Genomic DNA, 27,640 nt, shown 5'->3' with positions numbered 1-27,640 from the left:
GGGCAACAACAACAACAACAACAACAACAACAACAACAATAATAATAATAATAATAATAATAAAATAATTTTTATTTATACCCCACCCTCCCCAGCCAAGACCGGGCTCAGGGCGGCTAACAAGCAATAATAAAAACAAGTTGAATGGATACAACTTAAAAACAAGATTTAAATACAACATTAAAATATTGAAACATTAAAATATTAAAATGCAGCCTCATCACAGGAGGAGAAAGGAAAAAGAAAAAGAAAAAAGAAAGAGGGGAAGGGAATCAAATTGGCTCCAAGCCAAAGGCCAGGTGGAACAACTCTGTCTTACTGGCCCTGCAGAAAGAAACAGATCCTGCAGGGCCCTGGTCTCATGAGGCAGAGCGTTCCACCAGGCCGGAGCCAGAGTTGAAAAGGCCCTGGCTCTGGTTGAAGCTAATCTAACTTCCTTAGGGCCTGGGACCACTAGGGTGTTGCTATTAATGGACCTTGAGTCTCTCTGTGGGGCATACCGGGAGACAAACAAAAATGCACTCAAAATATATTACATATATAACAATCCAGCGAAAGTGAATGTTTTATTGAATTGATTTCATTAGGAAATTCAGCAAGGGAGAACACTGAACATGTCTACTGAGAAGCAAGTCCCACCAAGTTTGATGGGACTTACTCCCAAATAAGTGGGGTACAGAAATATATAGTCACACACAGGCTTATGCAAAGCGGGGGGGGGGGGGCAGCTAGGTACATTCGCCCTGGGCCTTGGAGGGCTTGGCTGGCCGGGGGGCAGGGCACAGGTTGGCCTTCCAAGGGACCACCTGCTTTTTTTGTTTGAGTTTATAACTTTATTCTAACAAGACTCCCAACTAGGGCCTCAGACAAGCTCTGCACGGGCTTGGTCACAGCCTTAGCTCTCATGTTAACATCAACAGGACTTAAAAGGTGTTTCATTTTGGATTACCACACCCTATATACGTATGTATACAGAATTATAATTACTATCTTCCTCCCAGCTTAGCAATGAGCCACCTGTTGCCCCCCACAAGGGCCGTGCAGAGCTTCTCTCAGGTCCAGGGTGGCTGGGAGGTATGGGGCATTCTTGACATGACAGTTTAAGTCTGGCGTGCCCCTGGTGGGGGTCCCCTGGTCAGCATAGCCCCCTGAGGGCTAGGGCAAGTGTACCTGTCTTCCCCCATCCCTCTTCACAGGCCTGCCTCCCTCCTTCAGAGTTCTCGGACTCCAACTACCAACTTCCCAGCAGCCTTCTGGCTCCCACACCACTTCAAAATTCACTAACATCATCAGCTACAATCAAACGTGATTCAAATTATCGTTCATGACTCGTTTTCCTTTTTGTTGCTGTTGACAATAGGTTCAGGATTTGGAGCAGCTACAAAGGCCATGTGCTTAGGGATGAAATACTGGAAGCCTGACAGGCTGGAAACTCTCATTGAAGTGAGCATTGAAGTTGGACGAATGACTCATAACCATCCTACAGGTAATGTCTATGGAAATTGACCTGTTTTGGTTAGGATGTATTGACTCTGGGTTGCCCTGCCCCTTGCAAGACTGGCACTCCTGCCAAAGCTCTGGCTGATCTGTGTGTGCGGCTTGAGGTCTGTTAACAGCATTTGAAGGCAATTGAAAAAAATGCAAGTAGCACAGAACGCAGTTGCCAGGTTGTTGACAGAGACGGGGCAATCTCAACATAAAACACCAGTCATGGTGAGCTCCCGTTGCTCTGTCCCAGTTCCTGCCAACCTAGCAGTTCGAAAGCATGCCAGTGCAAGTAGATAAATAGGTACCGCTGCGGCAGGAAGGTAAACAGTGTTTCTGTCCGCTCTGGCACTCGTCACAGTGTCCCATTGTACTAGTAGCATTTTAGTCATGCTGGCCACATGATCCAGAAAGCTGCCTGTGGACAAATGCCGGCTCCCTCGGCGAGATGTGTGAGATGAGTGCCGCAACCCCATAATTGCATTTGACTAGACTTAGCCAGCCAGGGGTCCTTTATCTTTTATCTTTTTACCTTACCTGCACTAATTGCCAATTTGTTTCCAAGTCAAATTCAAAGTACTGGTTTTGACTTTTCAAAGTATTGCATGGATTGGGAGCCCAGTCCTCGAGGACGACCTTTCCCCATATGAATCTACCTCGATTTGAAGAAGGGAATCTCTGTATGTTCCCTGCAAAGATGTTCAGAGGGTGGCAATAGGAAAACAGATGTTTTCTGTGGTAGTCCTATGCTTATGGGACACTCTCCTCCTGAAAGCTTGTCTGCTGCTAACATTGTCATCTTTTCAGCACCAGGAGAAGATGTATTTATTTTTCTGGCATTTACCCAACAATAACAGTCTGGCTTTTAGCAGCTATTTCTTTTGGGACCATTCCTGGGTGGTATGGTTGCTTGCAAGTGATTATTGTAGGTGAACACATTTAGTATGTTGCATTGTTTTAAATGGACATGTCTCTTATAGTTTTTTTTTTCTTTTGCAAGTTGCTTCAAGACTTATTTGATGGTGGGAAACAACACATAAATTCAATAAACTAAATTGTATTCAATAAACTACACTTACCCCATGTTCTCCTCATGATGCAGGGGTGGAGAGACACTTGCAGGGGAAAGTTGGTGGGAGGTGTTTAACCCTTCTCTGCCCTTCAGTTTCCCCTTGCAAATGGCCCTGTGTAGTTTTTAATAGTTCCCTGTCCCCATTTGGGCTCCTAAACTGGAAGGAAGCCCAGTCAAGGGGGTGGGGGTGGGTGGATTGTAGTACAATTTGGACAGAGGAAACCTAATATAGTGTTCAGGTATGAAACAGGAAAGAAATGTGTGTACACACACAACAAATTTAACATGTTCACCTAGAAGCTCCTATTGTTTCAGTGGGCATAACTCTCAAATTAGCATACATAGGCCTGTAGCAAACTTAAGGTGCTTTTTGCTCAGGGCAGTTGTGGCTGGAGCTTCGCCTGCATAAGTGCTTGGGGGCTCTTTCTTGCAAGGATTCTGCAGTGTGCCATATCACAATTGCAATGTGTCAGATTCAAGTTCTGGACTAAAAGCACACATCCCCCAACTGCAATTCTTGATGCATGAAGATAGGAATAGGGGTGGGAGCACTGGAGGAAAAAAGGGGGAGGAGGAAAGACAAGAAAAGTGCTAATGGGATGGCTGGACCAATAGGAAGACGAAGGAGCAGGTTGGCGAACCACTGGCAGTAAAGACAAGCCTCAGCTTGACTATATCTCCTACTTCTGAGATCTGGGGGGGGGGGGGGAATGTTGTTTCTCCCACCCAACCAGCCAGCCACACTCATTTATGACTCTTCCTCTTTCTCTATCCACTAGCCTGGTAAGTGGAACAGCAGTGGTCTGGATTCTGAGAGCCATTGTTTGGGGCACACATCTGTTCTGCAGCTTCACCTGCCACCAGTCTGGGGGAAAAACAATGCAATATGCCCACCATCAGAATTGCAAAATTACTGTAGGTCAGTAGAAGCAATAACCAGAAACAGTTGCATTCTGAGACCAAGTTAGGCTGTAGTCCAGTCTGACATGAAAACAGTGACACTATACAAAACCACTGGTTAATCAGAGCAAGAAACTGTTATGGTTAAACTTCTGATCAATCTGTTTTAGGGCTGTTCATACAGAGTTCAACATGCAACATATTATGAATTCCTTTTAATTTTCAGCAGTTCGTTTTCATGATTTTCATTTTCGGTAGCGCTAAGGGCCTTAAAAGCAGTTGTTTTAAACCTATGCACCATTCTAATGTTATCCTCATTAAGATCAATTGGACATAGACATGTAAAAGAAGTCACCACCCTGGAATGTTAATCTCAGCCAACAATCATCACATATCAGATGGCTCCCTCCTAAGTAGAGACACAAGTTGTAAGTCATACGTATTTGCTGAAGTATTCCATTATGCCAGTTCTCCCCAATCTAGTTTCATTACTTTAAATGATAAATGCTCACAGTCTTGCTTGTTTTCTAGGTTTTAAAATGGCAAAATAAAGTTGCAGACTATGTGACTTTTAAGTGTTTGGCACACTGCATGAAGGATCTATATTGAATGCTAAGGATGACAGTGATTAATTGGATTCAGTAAATCTATCAGAATTGTCACCTTATTTATTTTTTTAAACTCATATGCTTTTATCAGCAGTCTAGCTCTCAGGAATAAAATAGATGAAGCATCTCCTCCAGTGGAGATTAAATGGTGGGGAAAAGGCTCACATGATTTCTGTGTTATAAAGGCACAGTATCTCAACACGATACATCACTAAAATAACAGGTACATTGTAATTAACACAACAGCCAAATCACTCATTCTTTGGAGGACATCAATGCCAGAATCAAAAAGGAAAAGTAATTGTCCGAAGCAGTGCCACCAACACTTGACCAGCATTTCATAGGGGAAACCTCCAACTAAAAATCCCCATTTAAAATAAGCAAATAGAAAAGAACCTACCCAAGTGATGCTGGCACAAACCTCCACACATACACTACGTAAAAGAACCAGGCAGAGGGCCTTCTCGGTAGTGGCGCCCTCTCTGGAACGCCTCTCTGTGGTCAGGGGTTGAAAGTAGTGGTGAAGGCTACAATCCTAACTCCGGTTGACCTAAGAATAAACCCTTCTGGGTTCAACAGGACTTCTGAGTAGTCATTGCACCAGTCAGTTATATACACATACAGTAATGCTATTTGAAGTTCAATACCTGTTTTATAGGGAACAAAAAAATATTCCCGAAGAAAGGCATATAGCTTGAAATGTGTGCATGTTGTCTTTCTTTGAACTTAATAAACGCAGTTTCTTATGCATCTGTACGCTGATTTCTCCTCCTTTTTGGTGCTACTTGGTGCCATCGCCATCACCATTTTTCTATGCTCCTTTCAGGGTTTTTAGGATCACTGTGCACAGCTCTGTTTGTTTCATATGCAATACAAGGAAAGCCACTGGTGCAGTGGGGAAGAGAAATGATGAAGGTTGTCCCAATGGCTGAAGAATACTGCAAGAAGACGATTCGGCACATGGCAGGTAACATTGCACAATAAAAGGTAAAGGTAAAGGTAGCCCTGCCCATACAGGCCAGTCTTGACAGACTTTAGGGTTGTGCGTTCATCTCACTTAAGAGGCCGGGAGCCAGCGCTGTCCGCAGACACTTCCGGGTCACGTGGCCAGCGTGACGAAGCTGCTCTGGCGAGCCAGAGCCGCACACGGAAACGGCGTTTACCTTCCCGCTAGTAAGCGGTTCCTATTTATCTACTTGTACCCGGGGGTGCTTTCGAACTGCTAGGTTGGCAGGCGCTGGGACCGAGCAACGGGAGCGCACCCCGCCGTGGGGATTCAAACCGCCGACCATGCGATCGGCAAGTCCTAGGCGCTGAGGTTTAACCCACAGCGCCACCCGCATCCCAATTGCACAATATGCAATTTAAAATTCACACATAAGGTGCATAACTGAAGTGTTTATGCTCTGGTAGCTTAATTTACCTACCTGCCATTTCAGGTGTTGTCTGTTTCAATCTTGAACTCAGAAGATTTTATCATGAGCCTAGAGAGAGAGAGAGAGATGCTACCTGCCAAATGAGGTTCCTCCTAGCAGATAGGGACAAGGACGTTACTGCCCCAGTGGCTTCCTTTTTAATCTCCATCTTACCCGAAAAGGTTCTTAATGAATCACCCCTCTAGGGAATGGACAGGGTGAAGCAGAACAACCAAGTACCTTGTGATCCTCAACAGCCTCACTCCTGTCCCTTTTAAATGTATCCTAGTGTTTTGAAATGTTTTAACTCGTAATGCCAATAAAGGTGTTTGTATTTGTCAATTTGCTATCTTCTCTGAATCCTTGCTCTAAGAATATACCTATATGCACAATTTAAAAAACCGAAACCCATATTTGGATAGTGATGCAGGTGATTACTGACAAATAATAGACCCTGTGTTCTTTCTCAGAAGTTCTCTGGCTTTTAGCTAAAGTTCCTCTTCTTCTTCTCCTCCTCCTCCTCCTCCTCCTGACTAGACCAGGTGCAGGATTAAGTTGTATAGGTCTGGTCTGCTTTTGACAGAAGGATGCTGTCACTCTTCTTGCACAATTCCAACCCTGAGTAAAATATGCAAGACTCCTGAAGCATGCATCTGTCATTATGGAGTGAAGTGCAATGCTATTTTAGAAATAAATAAAGGGGACGACATTTTAAAAACCCTGCCTGAAACAACTGTGAGCCCCATTTCTCAAGGGATCTCTCCTTTTGAATTATTCAGTCAATTTCTTTTGTTTTTCTTTTCTTTAAAAAAAGCACATTTGTTTAATGTTCCCTGTTCTGCATATTCTCATTCTGTAGTTCTCAGAGGCAGCTTTACTGCTAGGTAGCTGCAAGTGATCACCTGTGGTAGCACTTAGTATAGACAGATGTTTGCAATATGCTGCAGAAGATGATGCCTAGTACTTCTTTGACAAAAGTCTGCCTTCTGCTCAGGGACAGCATAGTGCAAAGGGTTTCAGGGCTGTAAAGAAGAGAGGAAGGGTAATGAAGCAAGGGAAAGATGGGGAGGAAAACCATATATCTAAGGCTAGTAACAAGCATCTCTCAAGTGCCTTTGGGGGGAACTCCAATAGCAGAAAGCTGAGCAATGTGACTGCGAGGGAACAGGTGTTGGGAGTGAAGATCCTGACAGAGAAATAGTCAGGTAGGTGGATGAAAATGACTGGCAGGTCAAGGATTTGCAGGATCAGCTGTGATACGGAATGTGCGACATCAGAGTTTCACCTACTTAAAAGGCCTAAGGTATCCCTGGCTCCCTCCGGATTGCAACAAGAGATAAAGTCACTTTTCAGTCAGCAGGGATCAGGAAGCTATTTGCAGGGGGATAAGAAAATTATGTTTTTGTTCCTGTCTTCAAAGTGCAAGTGGTACACATACTGAGAAAATGAGCATAGCCTGCCTTTCTTAAACTGAAGCAACTTCACAAATGACTTTTTCATAATCAGCAGCAATCTCGTGTTTAGAAAAAAAAAAGTTTTCCTCCAGACCAGCCTTTCTCAACCTTGAGTCTCCAGATCTTTTGGGACTACAGCTCCTAACTTCCCTGTCCACTGGTCCTACTAGCTTAAGGATGATGGGAGTTGTATTCCAACAACATATGAGGACCAAAGTTTGAGAACAGCTGCTCTAGACTCAATATATAAACTGTGCTGCAAATGTTTGCTTTGCTACAGATACAGTGGTTCAGGAAGGTATACTGAATATTGGTGGCGGAAACAAAGCTACAGCAATGGATGCTGCAGAAGTGGCAGGGATATTGCTTCCTGTAGGAAAATGTTGCATGTGAAGCACCACCAGTTTACAAAGTGCACCCTCTCTACTTTTAAGCATCTTTTGGGTGCATACTCAGAAAAAGCTGCACTTGTACAAATGGGTAGAGATGCCCATCTTAGTTTATTTGCAGAGGCTGACTTCTGAAGATCATACTGCAAAAAAAAGGTGTTACTGCCAACTGCCTTATCAGGTAGCATACAGCCTGCACTCAAAATAGCTCCTGTTGAGACTTGGGAGGGCTTCTTATGCTTTTGCTCAGTATTCAGGACCCAGTAGTAATTGCTGAATGGACTACAGTAAAACTTTGTTTGTATGTTTAATAGACACTGTGATCTACATTCTGGTTTTCCAAAATGTGTGTTTGGTGGCCCTAATTATTTGTATTTACAATACAAAATTAAAATCTATTCCACCCCCCTTTCTACATTGTGAAGATAAGCTAATTAGTATTGTTGAGAGGCTAAGAATAGTTGGGCAGGTTTTATTTAATTTTCTTCATGAGAGTTCTGTAAATTGGATTTTGTCATTCATGCTGTTGCACTGAAATAACCTATTCAAGATTAAACGTACCATAATTTTGTTTTTCATTCAGAATATCAGGAGCATTGGTTTTACTTTGAAGCAAAATGGCAATTTTACTTGGAGGAGAGAGAAATCAATGAAGATAACCAGAATAAACCCAACTTTCCTGACAATTATGATGCTGAGGAAAGAGAAAAGGTAAACTCTTCAACCAAAAATTCTGAAAGTATTGGGGACAAATATGTACTGATACTCTCCCATCTGAAAGTGGGTCCTATTTTTTTTAATTTAGAAACAATTGCAACCAAGTACCATAAAATGGTAGGGACGCGGGTGGCGCTGTGGGTTAAACCACAGCGCCTAGGACTTGCCGATCAGAAGGTCGGCAGTTCGAATTCCCGTGACGGGGTGAGCTTCCCATTGCTCGGTCCCTGCTCCTGCCAACCTAGCAGTTCGAAAGCACGTCAAACTGCAAGTAGATAAATAGGTACCGCTCCAGCGGGAAGGTAAACGGCGTTTCCGTGCACTGCTCTGGTTCGCCAGAAGTGGCTTAGTCATGCTGGCCACATGACCCGGAAGCTGTACGCCGGCTCCCTCGGCCTATAAAGCGAGATGAGCGCTGCAATCCCAGAGTCAGTTACAACTGGACCTAATGGTCAGGGGTCCCTTTACCTTTACCTTACCATAAATTGGTAGTAGTATAAGTTTACTGAATGACTCAAGCCTACAGGACAAATATTAGATTGGTGCTAGGTTTAGTGTAGGGGTGGGCTTCTAGATATGATTGCAATCCAATTACCATCAGCCCCATTATAGACATTGGCCAGGGATGATGGAAGTTGGGATCCAGCAGCTCTTGAAGTTGCTGGATCAACTTCATATTCCATGTGAGAAGGGGAATAGGAGATCCAAGGTCACACCATTGCAGCTGGAGGTGAAGGGAAGAGCCAGCAGTGTAGCTTAAGGCGGTCATAATATTGGGTTCCAGATGTGGCAGCTAATGTGCAGATGGACTAGAACGACAAACATTGCAGTTCAAATCAGGAAAAAGATCAGGTTACAGAGGTAGAATGTGGGAAATGGTGGAAAGCAGACATTCTGGCAGTCTCCTCAACAGAAAAACAGTATGCTTAGATTGGGGAGCAGAATTTAACAAAGCTGAGGTTTTATAGGGTCAGATGGAACTGAATTAGCTGTCCAGGTCACCAAGCAGATGCTGAGGTTGGGTAGCAAGGACTGTGAACATGCCTCTAGCAATCTAATTCTGCCTACCACTCTTTCAGCAGACATGCTAAGTTGGTGGCACAAGAGGTAAGAAGATGTCAATGTCTGTTTGCTGGTGGCTCCAGTTATATATCCCAGGCGCTCTATGAGAGCTGCAGTTTCTTCAGACCCGTGTGCTGCTGTGCTCTCTTTATTTTCTTAACTGAAATCTGATTCAAATGCTATGACTATCGTACTCCCGCATGACAATGACTCTACGGGGTGCCTGACATTTGAAACCCCCTCACCACCTGTCTCATCTGGGTTGCATAGAAAGTCTTCATTACAATGCCAGTATTCTTTAATGCATTATCCCAGTGTACAAAGGCTCTCCATGAGATCAGGTGACCTACCTCGTGAAATGGCTCTCTTGTCACTCATGCAAGCGCTTTCCTCACCAGTATTCTATACGAAGTTACAATATGCACAATCCATTCTGTTACTTGGAGACTTGCCCCAAACAGATTGCACCCAAGTAAAAGGCAACAGCACTTAAATAGGATGCGAATTTTGCCAAGAACATTATGGTAGTATCTACTTACATTTCAGCATTTCACGAAGTTGCAATACAGCAGAAGCTGCTGTTAGAAAAACTATTACTAAGCATTCCAGTATCATCACTGGATGTAGATGTGACAATTGCTTAGTGGTCAGGATGTTTGTTTGCTTGTTTACTTGGGGCACCACTTATAGTACATTAAGATCTTCTATATGGCCTTTGCTGCTCATTCTGTGAAGGCTACAGCTTTCAAAAAATGTTGGCTAACTGTGACCTTCTTTTGTAGAAATATACATGTATGCTCAGTATAATGTGATACCCATGCAGGAAACCACCATCTGTGCAGTAAGAACCTTCAATCAGCAGATAGGACAAGTCCCGGTTAAAACTTTCTGGATCACACACTGTCTCTCTGTTTCTCTGTTTTCTCCACCTCTTTACAGAAAGTGTTCAACAGTCAGTGAATGAAATAAAAAGGTTTGCCAAGAACAACAAAAACGGTAACATGCAGTTCCCTCTCTGAGGAAGCAAGCTTGTGGGATTCCACAGTTTTATAGACTTAAGTGATAAACTGTAGGCAAGTTTTGAAAACGCATCGGCAGTGTTGCAAATGCCATCATGGTGATGTCAGAGAATCAAATGACATCATCATCACCATCACCACCATCTTCATCATAATCTCAGATAAACGGATGGAGGCAAATCGAATCCTTATTTGTGAAGGAACCCAAGAAAGATGAGCTGTCTAAGAGATTGCCTTAATGTGGATCCCCCAAAGCCAAGAAAGGCCATTTCTGTCTTGTTTCAGATTAAATATTTTTTAAAGAAATATTTAATGTATGCTAAAGCAAGGCTTGAATACACACAGAAATAAGCAATGAGAAAATGTAGCTCCAATATTTTTAAAAAGAAACAAAAAAGGGAGTATTTTAAAACACAATCTGCAATTTACCTCATGTTTCTGTGCCATGCTATGAAAAGAAAAAGAAAAAAGGCAAAGTAAAAGAGTGGCATTTAAATTTGTACATTCTGGGTTGCCTTGCCATCAAATTCACCCAACCAAACTCATTAATTATCCATTCAGACTTATAGGAGATGGAGTTCTGAAGGCCGTGGTGGAAGGAGAGGTCATGATGCTCCCATGATTGCATATGATGCTCTCTTAGGATGTGGTAGTGATTGGACCGAGCTCTGCAACCGGGCAGTGTTCCATGGTGGTGAGTAATCTAGTAGTTCCTTCAGGTCGGTTCCTTGTAACCATAACAGCAAAATACATAGGGCATACAGACCATTATAATTTTTGATTAGGGTCAGTTTGGCTACATTAGGTGACTCACTAATAAATATAGCTCTTTCCACTTACTACATCCATTGAAGTATCTTGCATCTAAAGCACTTGTTGTACTTTCCAACTAGTAATTATTGCAGTAATCTTGTGCTGGTTGGGAAAAGCTTCATTCCTTATTCCCATAAAGGAAGTGGCAATCCTACTATCAAAGAAAAGTTAAGCCACAGGAATTGTGAGGTTTTGTTTTTGTTTTATTTATCTACGAAAGCTTACATGGTCTACACCTATGCTTCACAGCTAGTTCTACAGCAGGGGTGTTTCAAGAAGGAGGTAGCAGGTAAAGTAGGCAAAGTTTGTTAAAGGCACTGGCCTTAACAAGCTGTGGTTCCCATAATTCTTTAGGAGAAGTCACGACTGCTAAAGTAGTCTAAGAGTGCTTTAAAGGTGTGATGTGATTGTGACATGAAAGACCAATTGTCAGCATGGCAATTGGGCATGTCTTCTTTGGGCTGTTTCCACCTTAAGAGTTGTTCCCCCCCATGACTTTTTTAAATGTTTCTGCCAACCTTTTAAATGTTTCTGCCAACGTGTGAAAAGATTAAGATTTTTTGGGGGAAAATATATGATGAATTAAAAAAGATAATGGGGGTAACTTTTACTAAAAAACCGGAGGCATTTCTATTAAGTATTTTAGATAAAGAGATCCCAAAAAAATCTAAGAGAGGTATTCTTGTATGCAACCGCAGCGGCTCGTATACTTGTGGCCAAGGGATGGAAAGATCACGAGGCTCCAAAAAGAATAGATTGGCAAATCAAATTACAGGAATTGGTGGAGACGGCTCAATTGACTAGTAAACTCAGAGGAAACTCAAAGCAAAAATTTGCGGGAAAAGGATGGTTATAGAAGATATGTTCAAAAATACAATAATAGTTTTGACTCTGTGCTAGCATTCGAGTGATAAAGGAACTAAAAGGAGGTAGACAACAATTAAGGATTTATTATGTTTTCAGAATGTATTAGAAAAATTATATAGAAAGGTTTATTGTTTGTGTACATTCAAATATAAGATAAAATATATGCAAAGGGACTTGACAGGAAGTCAAAGTTGAATAAAAGATTTTGGAAGATAAAAGGGGGAAAATATTTACTTTCATTATTATCATTTTGTGTGCGGGTGTGGGTGTGTGGGTGCTGTTGTATGCAATGATTGGGAGGAAATAAGACGGTAAATAACAAATAACAAACTAAATATTGATGTACGTAATTTTTATTTCTTAATTGTATTTAGTGGTAGTATGGCTGTATTGTTTTTTGTAACATAAAATCATTCAATAAAAATTATTTTAAATAAATAAATAAATAAATGTTTCTGCCAACCTCTTGGTGGTGCCAATTTGGACCAGCGCTCAGAGAACTGAGATTGCTCTTAATATACCGTATATGATATTATTTCACGGAGAAACTAAAAGGCCATGCAACTGGGTTCTTGTTTGTGCTTTGTTTTACAGGTGAGAGTGCAGCAACTGGAACTATTGCTGGCTGTTTGTATGGCTTACTTTATGGGCTCAACAAGGTCCCTAAAGGCTTGTACCAGGATCTTGAACAGAGGGAGAAGCTAGAAAACTTGGGAGAGGCTCTCTTCCGACTGTCTTCAGAGGAAAAGTAAAGATGTTTTTGCCATTTCATTTTATTTTAAAAAAAGATTATATTATACCCTGCAGCCAAATTCCTAAGAAGCAACTCTAAACAGATTTGTAACAATTCAGGAAAAGAATTGCGTGCCCCTAAGTCTCAGTGAAGTCACACTGTCTTTAACATGATGTTATTTTATTCATTTACTCTGAAGTACTCCCACTACTCCACTGATAGGAGTTTCTTGACCCGACCTAAGGGCCAGTCCACACATTACATTTTTGGGTACACCTGAGTTTTTTTAATGGACCCCTAAAAATGTAATGTATGAATGAGACAAGTGTTAGCAAATATAGGGACAGAATCAGCTTGCAGCTAAGTGTACATTGGGTTGCTAATCGTTATTTCCATGTAACTCCCAAACTATGCCAATATTGTTGCAGGCAGCATTATAAAATGCTGCGCAGAGGCAGAATAGTAGAATTATACTATTAAATTTATTGTAAGCCACTCCAATAATTTATTTGAAGGAAAGGGTATAGTAAATAAAATAGATTAAGGGTATTTAAATTCTGTCAGTATTCAGTACTTAAGAATGTCTTCTAATATTAATATTAATCATACTACTTTAATTATATCACCTTGGCATTATAATTTGGGGTGGGGATGAAGCAGTCTAAGAACCCATTTTTGTTATAAAATTCTGCATCACATCAAAATGTGACTGCATGTACACATATGCCAATAATATATATGTAAAACTAATGCTGTCTGCACACCTATTTAAGACAAACTAATTTTATCACCCTTTGAAGGAAGTATGTCTGAGATTCTATATTTTCAGTCCATTTTTATGCACTATTTCCGGTTTCCTCTCAACTCCGTAATATTGATTTTCTGTGATATCACCTAACTGAAAAATCAATTAAATGTATATCCTTTTCCAGAACTGTAGTGCCTAAATATTCTAGGAAGTTAACAAAACAACTCTCCAACTATTCCTGGCTTCCTATATATTTTTGTGGTGATTTCCACCCCCCCCCCAAAAAAAAACACCTTTACAAACTTTTTAATGATTTGGGTGGCTAAAATACTTGTAAATAAATTAATCTTATGCCTCTTCATAAGCATCATTCATTATTTTGACATTGTGTGCATTGCATGTTACTGTGTCATTGCTGGAATTCTTGCTTGCAGTTGTCACTAAGTCATTGTTGGTCAAGGTTACAGTGAATTTCTTGGTGCTGAGAATCTCTTCTACTACGAAATCTGGAAAGTGTTGTTCTAGTGTAGAAAGATGTAGGATATATAGTGGCAGATAAAGAGTTTCAAAGTTAGTGGGTTGGATCCAGACTGAGGCTGCAATCTTACATACATTCAACTTGGAGTAAGTTCCGTTGATTTCAACGTGGTTTTCTTCTGAGTAAATATGGAGATAGTTGGTAGTTGTGGTGTAAGTTAAGAGCATTTAGATTCTGTTAAAATCAATATAGAAAGTTAGCCATGACTAATTTAAGTCCTATTGATTTCCATTGGACTTAAAGTGTGACCAAGGTTGGAACTAAGTCTTACTCAGAGTAGACCCACTGAAATTAATGGGCCTCACTTAGTCATATTCATAAATTTCAATCGGTCTACCCGGAGTTGACTCTAGTTGAATACTACCTAAACAGTGCAAGTCTTACCATGTCTACTCAGAAGTAAGTCCTATTCAATTGGGCTTACAAGTTCCAGGTGAGTAGGATGGATTGCAGCCTAACCTAGTCTAGATACAACCAAGGCAGCAGATCCTTGTGTAGATTTTTATTCCCTCCGTTGCTCCTGATGTAGATCTTCACTCACCCCTTCTTCCCTGGCGGTAAGAGGGATGCCATTTTGTGGTTTGCCTCAGGTGCCAAAATGTATTGGGCTGACCCTTTGTGTAATTTTTGACATATACTGCCGTCTTCCACCTTAGTTCTTCACTGTGGTCAGGTCCTTCACTCTCTCCTGAAATTTTAAGGTGTTTGGGGGTTTTTTTTTGTTTTCTTGCCAGTCAGAGGTTGACTCCCAAATGAAAATACACTGCTGGCCTCTTTCTTCTTCTCCATGTTGAACGTACTCTCTTAAACAGTCACCTTGTGAGTTGTAACAGTAACCTTGTAACTATGAATAGTGACTGAGGCAGCCTACAAACAATCTCTGTATAATATGATCCAAATTATGGAGCTGCATTTGCTGTTTCATATTATTACCTTTGTTTCAAAGCAGTGCCTTGGGCAGTTTATTTTATTCGCCCCCAATCTATTTTAACTTTCTGAGTAAACCGCTTTGAAGTCTAATTGATTTCTGATATCAGCTTTGTGCCTCAGTCCCCTTTTACATTAAATAGGATGTACAGAGTGTTCCTATGTACTTTTACTAAGAAGTAGCCACCACAGTTCAGTGCGACTTTACTTCCTAGTAATCATGCATAGGATTGCATTCCTAACACATAACTTTAATTCTTTCCATAGAATACCTATTCCTAACTCTTTGTCAGCAGCTATACTTAGTTGCCCTAAGAGTATATGCAATTTGCTTTCATTTGTTGAAGCTGCTAAAGTGAAGAATATAGGTGCTGAAACATACAAACAGGTCATTCATGACAAGACACTGATTTAATTCTGGCCAGGAAAGGAAAAGGAATTTGCCATATCATTAGCAAATCTCTAATGTGATCTTTGGGTTCTTATGTTACCACAGCAGCATAGGAAAGAGTTTCCTCACCACTGAGGTAATACTTAAGTGGTTCCTATGGACTCTGACCCACAGTGTGAGTTCTTTGGTTAAGATTGAAATCTTCTGCCTCATGATATCAGAAGACAATTAAATGAGGCACTGGCCCACAATGCTGGTTTCAAGACCTCCTGAATATGCCTTTTGTGTGTGGGTATTGATGAAACAAGGATTTCATATGGGGGAGGGATTGAAGAAATGGGGAACAGACATTTCCCCTTCATTCCTGAAGCTAGATTTATAAATGCATCGTAGTCTTTGTTTGAAATAAAACTCTTGATGTACCGTATTCTTCCCATCTGAAGACTCCTACAATTTGAAAGGGCAAATTTTTTAAATCGTTGGGTATATTTAATATTCATCCTTGAATTCATACTTCGGTAACGGGAAGAGAATCCAGTGAGTGACATGGCTTGAGATTAACACCGGTTCCAATAAATCCACCCCTCGAATCAGTGACGTTATCCATTCTTTCATGTGTGCGTCAGGCATGGCCTCAGCAGAAGCTGCTTTTTATAAATAGTGTTGTATACGTATGTTGTCTTGCAATGGAGAAAACCCCAAAACACAGTGACATCTAGCCGCTCATCCTTATCCTCATATGCTGCATATTGTTTGTTGTATTCAGTGCTGGCCAACTGTCAAAAGTTTTCATTGCTTTGTTGTCTTTTTCCCCCATTATGACAATGGTAATTATAAGCAGAACCTGTGATGTTGAGCACAACTGTTTCATTCAGATGTTCTTGTGTGCAATGTTTACCTGTGAGAAAAGCTCTGAGGCCTAGATTTTGCCATCTTCATTTACAAGCAGAGGGGTGAGGGGCAGTCTGCCACTTACATGTGATACTGTTCTTCAGGAACATCTATATTTCTGGTAATTGTGAGGTATAAAAAAGTCACCATAACATGTGCTGTTAAAATGCAATGTTGTATTTCTGTCTGAAGAACTATCTCTCCAAAAAGCAGTCTTTTGATTCTTGCTGTGAAATCTCTTTCTGCTCCTCCCTCCTTCAAACCTGAGCTGGCATCCATGTTGATAGGAAATGACCATTAAAAGTACCTTTTTTTAAAAAAACCACAAAGCAACAACAACTCTTCATAAAATGCCACAGCTTGTTGAGAAAGGAAATAAATAAATAAATGGTTGACTCTCTTATAGTGATGTGGATGGCAGAATCTATCTGAATTTAGCAGCTTATGTTGCTTCTCGAAATCAGAAAAGCACCTTCATTGTATGGTCTGGGCATCTTACGTGGTAAGGATGAACTCCTGATCTGCTGGAATCAAAGCTGGCATTTGCCCTTGCATTCACCAGTGCCAGGATTTCATCCCAAGGCGATTTGTTGTCTTGCTTTTGCTTGTATATGAAGAGGTATAAAAACTTAATACTGTCCTGGTATGCAGGCTGAATCCCATTCACATACTACTTTATTATTACGTGAATTAACCTTCCAAGTTTTTTTATGGTGCTAGAAAGTTGAAACCTCTGGTGCATTTCCCCCCCTCCGGGCTATTGTCTATTACTGTTGACTTCACCATGTAGCTTTCACACTGAGTTCACTATTTTATTTAGTAACTGATCCTCACCAGTTAATGCATTTCCTAAATCCTCAGCTGCCTGTAGGCCTAATTCTTCAAACAGAAGTAGGCTTATAACCATGCCAGACTTCTATCTCTACCCATGTTAATAAATGAAAGGATAGAGAGGTCAATTGATATTGTCTTGGATATCATGGCATACAATGCTTTTATCTCTGGCTTTCCTGGTTTCACTAGGATTCAGAAAAGGGATTTTAAGAGAACATTTCCCCGCATAATTGATGGGAAAGCAGATCAGATTTTCGCTTAGGACTAGATGGATTTTATTACACAGTGGAATGCTGCAAGCTTTCAAACTTTGCTAGCTCCCTGTAGAGAGAGAGCAGGCCAGGTTCCAAAGGGTTCTGTGCATTAAAAAGTAGGATTTGGACTTGCATTTCTCAAACAGTATCTTCATCACATCCTACTATCAGATGACAAACTGCATTAGAAACTGAGGGTTTCAATAGCGGTTTCTAGTATGGCATGATAGTCGGTTGAAATAAAATAAGTTTTTTTGTTTTGTTTTTTAAACCCTACTGAATGAATGAACTATGTAATCTTTTGCTAGTATCCTGTTCCTCTCTGTTTTCAGGATTAAAAAAAAAAAAATACAGACAGAACCTCACACTACATAGTGTCATACTCCAGACATGACACATAGTCATATTTTGTTTTCTGGTACTTCAGCTGCATGTTAAGCCACTATGCCATTATTTGGGATGTGCCTGCAGAGGTGCGTCCTGTGTTTCAAAGAATTTAAAAAAACACTCTGTGCTAATACTATGTATGCTTACTGTTCATAATCCTGGACAGGTATCAGCAATCATCTGTTAATAACAGTCATGGCTAAGACAACTGTTGTATATCATCTTCTGCACTGGATAAATGTGCCTGGCACATTAAGAGGAGTGCCGATGTAATTTTACTTCTAAAATTAATGCTCATTTTTTTATTATGCTATATTGTGGTTTTTCATTTTTTTAAAAAAAAACCTGTTGATTTTATCTATATATTGATACATTTTATTATGTCTACCTGTTTTTAAGTTTACTTTTCTTGGTAATATGAGTATTTTATAGTGTGTGTGTTTTTTAAGGAGGAGGACTGTAGTTCAGTGGTAGAGCACCTGTATTTCATGCAGAAGGTCTCAAGGTCAATCTCTGGCAACTCCAGATAGGGCTGAGAGACAACCTTGCCTAAAATTCTGAACAGCCGTTTCCTGTCAGTGTTGACAGTCCTGAGCTAGATGGACTTATTGTCTGACACAGGCAGGTTCCTGTGTAAAAATAAAAAATAAAGCGGTATATAATCTTGTTTAAACACATTAAAACCAGTAAGGAAGTAAAAGCAATGTTGATGACTTTCCCTGGACAAAAACAACAACATTCGTTTTCTTTTATGCAGCAGAAGTAAAGGTACAAAGCTGGGCAGTGATAAGGTGCTGGTTGACCCCATAGTGCTGAAGAAGAAGCTCAGTAAGATGTCCACAGAACTAGGTGCATTTGCTGTCCTCAGCAGCCTTCTACTTTACCTCACAGACCTCCTATCCAGCCGACCCCAGGTCGAGAGCAAGAAGGCCAAGTGGCTCGAAGGGATAGAGAACAAGGTGAACTCGAGGCGCGAATGCCATAGCGCACATGGCGGCATTCGTCCCACCAAATTCCAGCTTCTGCAATCGAGGTTCATGAACAACAACCGCGAGGCCTACAGGAAAAGGTCGAGAGAGGTTGGCAAGCTGGTCGTTAAAGAAAAGCAGAACAGAAACGGGCTAAACTCCATTGTAAGCAAGCTGGACAAAAGCTCCTCAAAGGAAGGAGAAAGCCCAGAGATAACACCCCACGATAAAGTCAAATGGGTCTGCTCAACCGGGAAAAATACTGTGAAGAATATCCTGAAGAAATTCTTAGTTGCTGAGGAAAAAGAAGCTAAAGAAAGAGAAAAGCAGGTGGCTCCAAAAAAGAAGACACCAAACGATAACCTGCCCAAGATCATCAACAAAAACTCTGTCTTGTCCAAACTGAAAGAAAAGTTTGAACAAAGCAGTAATATCTGTTCAGCCATTGAGGTGAAATCTTTGCTGCCGTGCAAAGGCGAGAGAAAGAGCAAAAAGGGCCCAGAGAGAAAAAAGATTTGCAAACCTGAAATAAGAGTGCTTGAAAGGAAACTGAGGACAACCACAATTGTCAATAGCCCTCAGCCTCAACAGCTGGTATGCACAACTATCCCTACACCTAAATTCTGTGTTGCTACTGAAATTAGTCACCCTTGGAGTTGGGCTACAAATGCCAAGTCCGCCACTCAGCCTTCTGAAGTGGGGAGACCAAAAGACACCCAGAAAGCACGTGGCATTGGGTCTCATGACAACAGGATACCAGAAAGCATGGCACATAAAGGGCAACTAGGAGGACAGTTGCAAAACAAGCATCATGAAATGCCTAAGGTGGTGGCTGACAAAAAGGACATTGTCAAGAGTAATGTAACTCCTACAAGCCCAGGTTCTAATCAAGACAGTGTTCTTCCTTCACGTGAAAATGTGTCCCTTGTTGATTGCATACCTCCTTTATCTAAGGACAGCTTAGATCACAAAGAGAACACCATACCGCCTGTGGATGATACCTTTTCCAGGTCCAGAGACAAAAATGCAGCAAAAATCATGAGCAGAGAAAACATACCTACTAAGGACCTCTCTTCTAATCCAGCTGAAGGAGTTCATGTACATAGTCACCAGGAAATGAAAGGGGACGGGATTCCTGGCATACCAGAAGGCATGTTCAAGCCAAAGGAGACAGAAATAGAATTAGCAGAGCCTATAAAAGATCCCCCATTCACCAGCCAAAAATGTTTCTCTGAAAAGAAAGTGTTGGAAAATATTCCACCATTTCTCTCTCCTGTAGCTCAGGCATCTTGTAACAGAGAGCCTCCAATAAAGGACCAGCAATCAAGTGTTGAACCTGCAGCTGTTCACAAAATGCCTCCGCTTAAGCCATGTCAAGATAACGCACAAAGTTTGGGGAGCACGTTTTCTGACACGGTTCAGAACAAAGAAAAGCTGCCTGATAAGGAGGAACTATTTCCTAGCCTTAACAAAAGCGACCATGCAGATAAAGCAAAAAAGGGAGTGCTACAGCCATCGAGAAGCCAAGGTGAGCCATCTGATCAACAGGCAGAAAGGGAGCATTTGCCCAAGGAGCCACAATCGCATCCAAAGCTGAGCCAACAAAATAACCCTAGCTCAAACATATCAAAACAGACTATAGATCAACCACACCAAACTCCTACTTCAAATAGGAGCCAGAAAGACAACAATGATTTAAAAGGAAATGATTTTGAAAAAGAGCTTTGCCCTTTGACTGGTGATTTAGATAAATCCAGCTGCGTTAGAGCAGCAGGGAATACTAGCAAAGCTGAACTGCGCTCAGATAATGAAAAGACAAATTCTGAAAACAAGAGCAAAAAGGGAAAGAGTAGCTTGAGCCATTTGGATACCTCTCAGAGGCTGTCGGAAGAATTCGTCAGCCACGAAACTGGCAATCTGGAAAAGAATCCTGCACCTCCTTCTCAAAAATCTCACTCATCCTCACTGACCCACTCAGCAAATCCAGAAGGTGATACTCCAGAAGTCGACAGACCTTCGTGCAGTGTCAGAAACCTCCAAACCCCAACATCAAATGCAGTGAAAAAGAAAGAGAGCTGTATTGTAAGAGATAATGCAGCCAGTCCTAATTCTGAGAAACACCACTTCCCTTCTCCAGCTGAATTGCTGAAGCCCAAGGGGGCACCTGGGCAAGACAGCAAGCCAACAACAAGCAATTTGTGCAATGATTTAATTAAGAGTGAAAACCATGCTGTAGAAGTTGAGGGTATGAGTCCCCAGACCAGGAAGTATCAACCAGCCTCAACAAAGGAGACTAGAAAGCGTGAAATTAGTCCTGTAGGGGAGGCAAGCCCCGCGCACAATGTGGAGAAGCAGCAGGTGCCCTTAGGAAACAACACTGGGAAGCAGGAAAGCATGAAAGTGATGGCAGAAGTAAAGCCTGAGAAAAGCGGATTTCCCTCCCCAAATGAAACAGTAAAGCAGGGGAACAGTGAAGGAGGAGAAAGAAATCTACTGAAAGAAGTACAATGTCTAATTCCATCATCTGCTGATAGAAAGGGGCAAGATGACAAGGTAACAGAAGAGAAAAACTCTATAGTGGGAGGTAAGAAGTTGGTGCGTAACTCCAATATGCCCCAGAAATTAATAAAAAGTGACCTTGCAGAGGGTGCTGGTGAAAGAGCAGGTGCACAGCAGCTGACCCCACCAAAGCATAAACCTAGCAGGCCGGGAGTGTTACATTCCCCAGATAACTCAAAATGTCAAACACCATCAAGAGATCCAGAAAAAGGTGGAACTGTTGCATCAAAAGATGAAAACGCTGCAAAACACCAGCTCTCCACACTCAAAGAACCAGTGAAATGTGATGATAATGCTAACCAAAGAAATGCCCAGGATAGCCTTAAGACTAAGAGTGACAAAATACCATTATCTGGCAAGAAAGTGAAACCTGAAAGCAAATCGGGGAAGACAAAAGAGAACACTAGTAATTCTGGGCAAAACCAGTTACCTTTGGAAAATGAACTTCCAAAGAATAAAAAGGCTGAGCCAATGAAACCTGGAGCAGAGAAGTCACAGAAACCATCTTTAGATGACTCCAGAAATGAACTTCCAAAGAGTAAAGAGACTACTGTAAGCAAATTGGGGAAAACAAAAGAGAACACTAGTAATTCTGGGCAAAACCAGTTACCTTTGGAAAATGAAGTTCCAAAGAATAAAAAGGCTGAGCCAATGAAACCTGCAGCAGAGAAGTCACAGAAACCATCTTTAGGTGACTCTAGAAATGGACTTCCAAAGAGCAAAGAGACTACTGTAAGGGAGAGAGGTACTTTGCGCAACCATAAGGAACATCAGATACCAGCACCAAATGAATCAAAGACTGAGCCAGTAAATCTTGCAGCAGGGGAGCCGCAGAAACCATCCTTGAATGACTCTAGAAACCACGAGGATATTGCTAAGAATGAAAAACAGGCTTCATGGAATTCTAAGAACCAGCAGCTACCCTTATCAGATGTGAAACAGGAGAGCCATCAATATAGCGCCACAGCAGGGAAACAGCAGCAGCAACCACAACCACCAAAGGATTATGTCAAACCTAAATCTAGTATAAGAGATGGAAAGCATACGCATCATAAATCTGAGAAGTATCGTCTTCCTGCCTCAGATGAACTGGGAGTGCATGAAAAGAACTCTAGTGAAAGGAAGGGTTCCTTGGCTCCACTGTCAAGTCACGATAGGACCATGCAAAAGAACAAAACACTATGTGAGACTGATACTGGTCCCAAATTGGGCTCACCGAACAAGACGTGTCCCGCAGAACAGAGAAAACCACAGCGTAGTCCTCCTGGCAAGTACCAAACTCTGTCAGCAAATGTGCTATCAGAACAAGGAAGTGGGGAATCTCAAAAGCTCGGGGCTGATGCAATAAGTCAGAAAGCTAGATCACTAGCCTTGGAAAAATACATAGCAGAAAGCTACAGTGAAGAACTAGTACCTTTGTCTATTAAACCAATGGTTGTTCGTGTGATTGATACAATTAAGCTTGATAACTAAATGCAGCTCAAATGACTGGAATATAGACCTGAATTTTTCATCCTCTGGCCACTGTTTCACTTCAGAGCTTTAAATGGTGGCATTGAAATCACACTGAGTTGGCTGTCCATTGATCAGTTTTGGATTTTAGCAGTCATTAAAATTGGTGTCACCTGGAACCTCAAGTATATTACATGTCAACCCAGAATAATCAGATTCGCATATGGTAACTCTTAGATGTAATAACTATGGGAACAAAGAATAAAGTGGCCTCATGCCACCATAACACTTATTTATGTTAGAAATAAACAGATAAGCAGCACAGGAGGCGAAGACTAGACTAGAACCTTTCTTCCACATATGCTTAACAGAGGAAAGTTTACTAAAACTGTGCCCCTCACCTGGGAGATGGAAGTGATTGTGTTTACCCTGCCTCCTCAATATGCTGCCTCCTGTTTCTGCTGTATGGGAACCCTCAGCCAAAATTAAGCACTTTTAATGGGAGAGACTTAAACAGTAAAAACAACAAAGAAGTATTGTGGCACCTTAAACAGCAACCAGTTTATTGAGGCATTTCCATGAAAGCCACAACTTCTTTCTGTTGCTCCAGAGGGCAGGGTGACAACAAATGGGTGGAAATAGCAAGGAAGCAGATTAGAAGACACTTCGTAACAATAAGCTGTCTGACTGGCGTGGGCTGCCTTGGGAGATGCTTTCCTTCAATGAAGGGGTTGGGGTTTTTTGTTGCGATTTTGCCAGGGTATATTACAAGGCAAAACCATAAAACTACAGAAGAAACACAAAACAGAATACAGAGTGAATGCAGGAAGGAGACAATGTTACACCATAAACAAGCACCCTTAGATAAGGTGGAGCTGACAAAGTAGTAATTATAATTGTTATTCTTTGTAAAATATTTCAGTGGAGGTTTTTCAACAGAGGCTGAATCTGTCAAGGTTGCAGCAGTTTGTTGGGAACCTGTGGATATTGCCAGACTACAAATCGCCCCAGACCGCTGGCCATGCTGCGAGAAGCAAAGTTACAGGGAACAAGGCAGAGGGCCTTCTCGGTAGTGGCACCCACCCTGTGGAACGCGCTGCCATCAGATGTCAAGGAAATAAACAACTGTCTGACTTTTAGAAGACATCTGAAGGCAGCCCTGTTTATTTTTAGTATTTTGTTGAAAGCCGCCCAGAGTGGCTGGAGAAACCCAGCCAGATGGGCAGGAAACAAACAAACAAACAAATGTTATAATTATTATAATTATAGGGTTCATGTCCAATACTACCTGGAGGGCCACATATTTCTGTCATGGTTGCATTGTAGGTTCTGCCCTCAGTAGGGGATTAGACAAGACTGAGCAGGAGATTAGACCTCTAAGATCCTTTTCCAACTCTGAAATTGTATGATTCTATAATAAAAGGTGCCAGACTTTAAGGTTTCACAAGTCTTTGCCAGATGGCTTTCTGGGATTAATCATGATGGATGACAGCTTAGAAGATCTGTCCTTAGGACTTTGCTTTCTTTTCTCCCAGTCTCTCACTTTCTGTGAGGGGCAGCTGGCATCTTACTCTTGGAAACAGGATGGTGTTGGGTGCGAAACCAGTGGGGCATAAAAAGTGCTTAATTTCAGCTGCATCGTACCCAAAGTGTGTTTCTCTGCTAAAGGCTGAGGTCAGTGTATAACTAACTAAAGTGACCCTTTTGAGAGTGCACTTTCTCATTCTAATTACTCATTACTCATTCTAATATAATGCTGTTTATTAGTGCTCCTGGAAGGCTTTTGACACTGCAGGCTATTCAGCCACTGAAATCATGCCTGTATATACATTTTTGTGTGTGTTTTAATTGTTTTCAAAAAAAAAAAGTGAAAACAGTGATGCGTAATAGTGTGCATAAATAAGACAAGCATATAAAGATAGAAGAGGCCTGTAAGAAGGTCTTAACAATGCTACAAAATGTAATAAACCGTAAGTCATTTTTTAGTATTGTAATTAAAGGCTCTTTGTGACAATTAAATTACAAATACAGGATGATACAGTAAAATCCTGAATGAAATATATTTTATCACGGGGAAAATATTGATTGAATCTCTTGCAGAGGTAATTTGGTATCTTCCATGTGTTCAATGCTTTCAGATTCCTGTATAGCTTTATCTTTCAACGTTTATTACATTCCTCATTGTGATCAACTTATTAATAAAGATTTGGAATGTGGTAAGCATGCCAGATCCTAGCACTTCCTGGAATATGCAGAAAAGGCGCTGCAGAAAATGATGAAAGTCATTATTGTGAAATCTGGAACAAGAAAAATCGCCTGAATCCACCGCCTAAAATCATGGGACAGAATAAAGGATCATCTTCTTGGTCTCCCTTCTTCCAACTTCTTTGTCCACAAAGGGAGAGTGTCTTGTTTAGGAGCAGAAATAGGCCCATTTTTCCTGAGGCACTTCTGTAATGTGAACATACCACATGGATAAAAATCCAAGACAGGACCCAGGTGTCACATTAAGGTCAAGACTTACAGCAACAGAATTCTGGTCTACAAAATGAAACTTGATACTGCATAATAAGCAACCAGGATCTCTGAACTGTCTTAAAAGAAGGTGACTTTCACAATTCAAAAAGCAAACACCTGTAACCCCTGTCCAAAAAAATACATTTTGTCAAGTTCTGGAAGGTTCTGTTTGCTTTTATCTTTTCAGATATTAGTTATTGTCAGATATCACAATATCTCTTAGAGCAGAAATATACTGCACTGATTTCAGTTAAATTTGCTTCCAGGTAATAAGTCTAAGGCTGCAGTGGACTTCTCTGCCTGCCTAGAAGGAAATAAAACTCCGTGGAACTTTCACCCTAGTAAATAAGTTGAGTGCTGGAGGGAGACTCACAGATTGCTTATTGGCAGTCTGTGGGGCAAAACTAGATGTGATGTTAGCCATATGTTTAAACAAGTATCATAAAGTTAACCAGTACTATTTTTCTAGAAAGAGAGGTGCCGGAACTCACCATGAATGTCTTCCTTGTTCTCTCATCACGTCAACTGCACCCACCTGAAAGGTGCTGGAACTGAGTTCCTGTAAGTTCTGGCTGAAAAAAAGCCCTGTAGTTAACCACGTTGCTTTTACTTTGGGACGGGGGAAATAGGGGCACCGATCCACAATATGCATGCAATTCAGGGGGCGGGTTGATAGTTTTCTGCTGAACATTGATCCCTTCTGGCTGCTTTCTGCACCCCCCCCCCCAAAAAAAGTGCTGATTACTGTAAACTACACCTTTGAGATCAAATAGCAGTACTGTAAACTGTTTTCAGGATTGGAGTCTTACAAAATAAAATAAAAGTGGCCAGGTCATTAAATATGTGATTAATGTTCCTTTTAGTTTGGTCCTGAAGCATTTACTACTGATAATATAATGCAACGTTTGTGCACCAATATTCTTTTGCTACCTCTCAGGTAAATGTCCTCTGGGAATTCCTAGGACTTTGCTATGATGGTTATTTGTATGAATTATTTGGAATTGCTAGTTGAATATAAGACTTAGGGCTCATTCCATTACACTTGGATGTTACTGAAAATGTTTCTAGGTGGCAATGCAATTTTTTTCAGCTATCTGAAAACATGGGGTGGAGCAATGATCTTTGAACCAGTCTTCAGGAAACTGCTATGGACGGTCTTTGAGAAACCAACTGGAGACAACCACATACTGTAATTTATTTTGTAACTGCTATGTCAAAGTAGGTACTTATGTTTAGATACTGTTTTTCAACACTGATAAGCAGGAAATGGACTTCTTTCTGTTGATGTAGAATCTCTGCACGACTACAATCTCAACTGGAAGTATTTTTGAAGAACACGACAGTAAGCTCAAAGCAGATACTATTGTGGATATGACAGCAAGTTTTGTATGAACTATGTTATAAATCTGGACTCGTGTAATATATTTAATTGTAAGTCTTTTGCACAACTTGTTTGTGTAGTTTGGAATGAGACTATTACATGTGTCAGACTTTATAATTTGTCTTGAAACACAAATATTTCTTATTTTATTGTATTATATAGTGTATGCTTGTTGTTGTTTTTTAAAAAAAGAATCCCCTTTTATATGGTACTGTAATGATTTATCTTTGTATGTGGTTTTGTTTAATAGGAATTTATTTATTTATTTATTTATTCTGAAGTTTATTTCATAGCCATCCAGGCCTAGATAACAATGGGTTCTGGTGGGAATCACATCTGAACTTTTTTTTTTAATGCCGTGACACAGTCCACCATTTTGCAGATCATCACAATAAAGCACCTCAGTGAGGGCCCCATGGTGTTATGTGATGTTTCAGATGTTTTTCATGAATGGCAGGTGCATGAATGCAAAGAGATTGGGGAGGCAGGGTTCACAACAAGCTTCACAAAGGTGTACCCTTAGACAGCCACAAGGTACAGCAAATAAATAAGTAAAATAATTTATTTATAGGAAAGAGTAAGTCTTAATTTTTGTCACCTTTTTATACTATAAATAAGGATCTAAGGTCTAAACCACAGCGAATCCCCACAACGGGGTGAGCTCCTATTGTTCGGTCCCTGCGGCTGCCAACCTAGCAATTCAAAAGCACATCAAAGTGCAAGTAGATAAATAGGAACCGCTCCGGTGGGAAGGCAAATGGTGTTTCATGCTGGCCACATGACCTGGAAGCTGTCTGCGGACAAACACCGGCTCCCTCAGCCTATAGAGTGAGATGCGTGCCACAACCCCAGAGTTGTCCGCGACTGGACTTAATGGTCAGGGGTCCCTTTACCTTTAAGGATATAAATATTCATTGCTGGATCAGACCAAGATCTATGCAGTTTTGCCAGAGTTCAGCATTTTTTGCCAATGGTGTATACAACCAAATGAAATCTGCAGTCTTTTATTAGCTTGTTGTTATTGTTCAAAATGTTGGGACAGGCACGGTTAAAAGGCAATCAGATTCACCCTTGATCAAAGACTGAAAGAGCAGTTACATATATTACAGCTCTTGGACAGACAAGACAGGAACACTGAAGACATGACACAGCACACGTTGTTCCCTGGGATGTTAAGTAAGGCGTCAGTTTTACATTTTTTTTCAAAGTCAGAGGATTAGCAGGTCTTCCTGGCATCAGAAAAACATTCCCCTCCCCTG

At 41.1% G+C, this 27,640-nt stretch overlaps 1 protein-coding gene across 9 annotated transcripts in view; it reads left to right on the top strand.

Moving 5' to 3' along the window:
• ADPRHL1 (ADP-ribosylhydrolase like 1) overlaps positions 1–26,791 on the top strand; it is a 37,202-nt gene extending 10,411 nt beyond the window's left edge. For 2 of the 9 annotated variants that reach the window (XM_083501432.1, XM_083501435.1), the window contains 6 exons: positions 1,361–1,486; positions 4,892–5,032; positions 7,907–8,034; positions 10,683–10,815; positions 12,396–12,549; positions 18,265–26,791. In XM_083501432.1, coding sequence (XP_083357558.1) covers positions 1,361–1,486; positions 4,892–5,032; positions 7,907–8,034; positions 10,683–10,815; positions 12,396–12,549; positions 18,265–22,504 — 4,922 coding nt within the window. In that variant the 3' untranslated portion in view covers positions 22,505–26,791. Of the gene's footprint in view, positions 1–341; positions 964–1,360; positions 1,487–4,891; positions 5,033–7,906; positions 8,158–8,541; positions 10,816–12,395; positions 12,804–18,261 lie in introns of those variants that run through there. The other 7 variants (XM_083501433.1, XR_014525725.1, XR_014525726.1 and 4 more) reach the window with 7 other exon arrangements.
• The last annotated feature ends 849 nt before the right edge of the window (positions 26,792–27,640 follow it).

Source organism: Podarcis liolepis (genome assembly GCF_965112155.1).
Source record: "Podarcis liolepis genome assembly, chromosome: 4".
NCBI classification, from domain to species: domain Eukaryota; kingdom Metazoa; phylum Chordata; class Lepidosauria; order Squamata; family Lacertidae; genus Podarcis; species Podarcis liolepis.
Note: the sequence above shows the minus strand (reverse complement) of the source record. Positions and strands in the feature narration are given on the sequence as shown.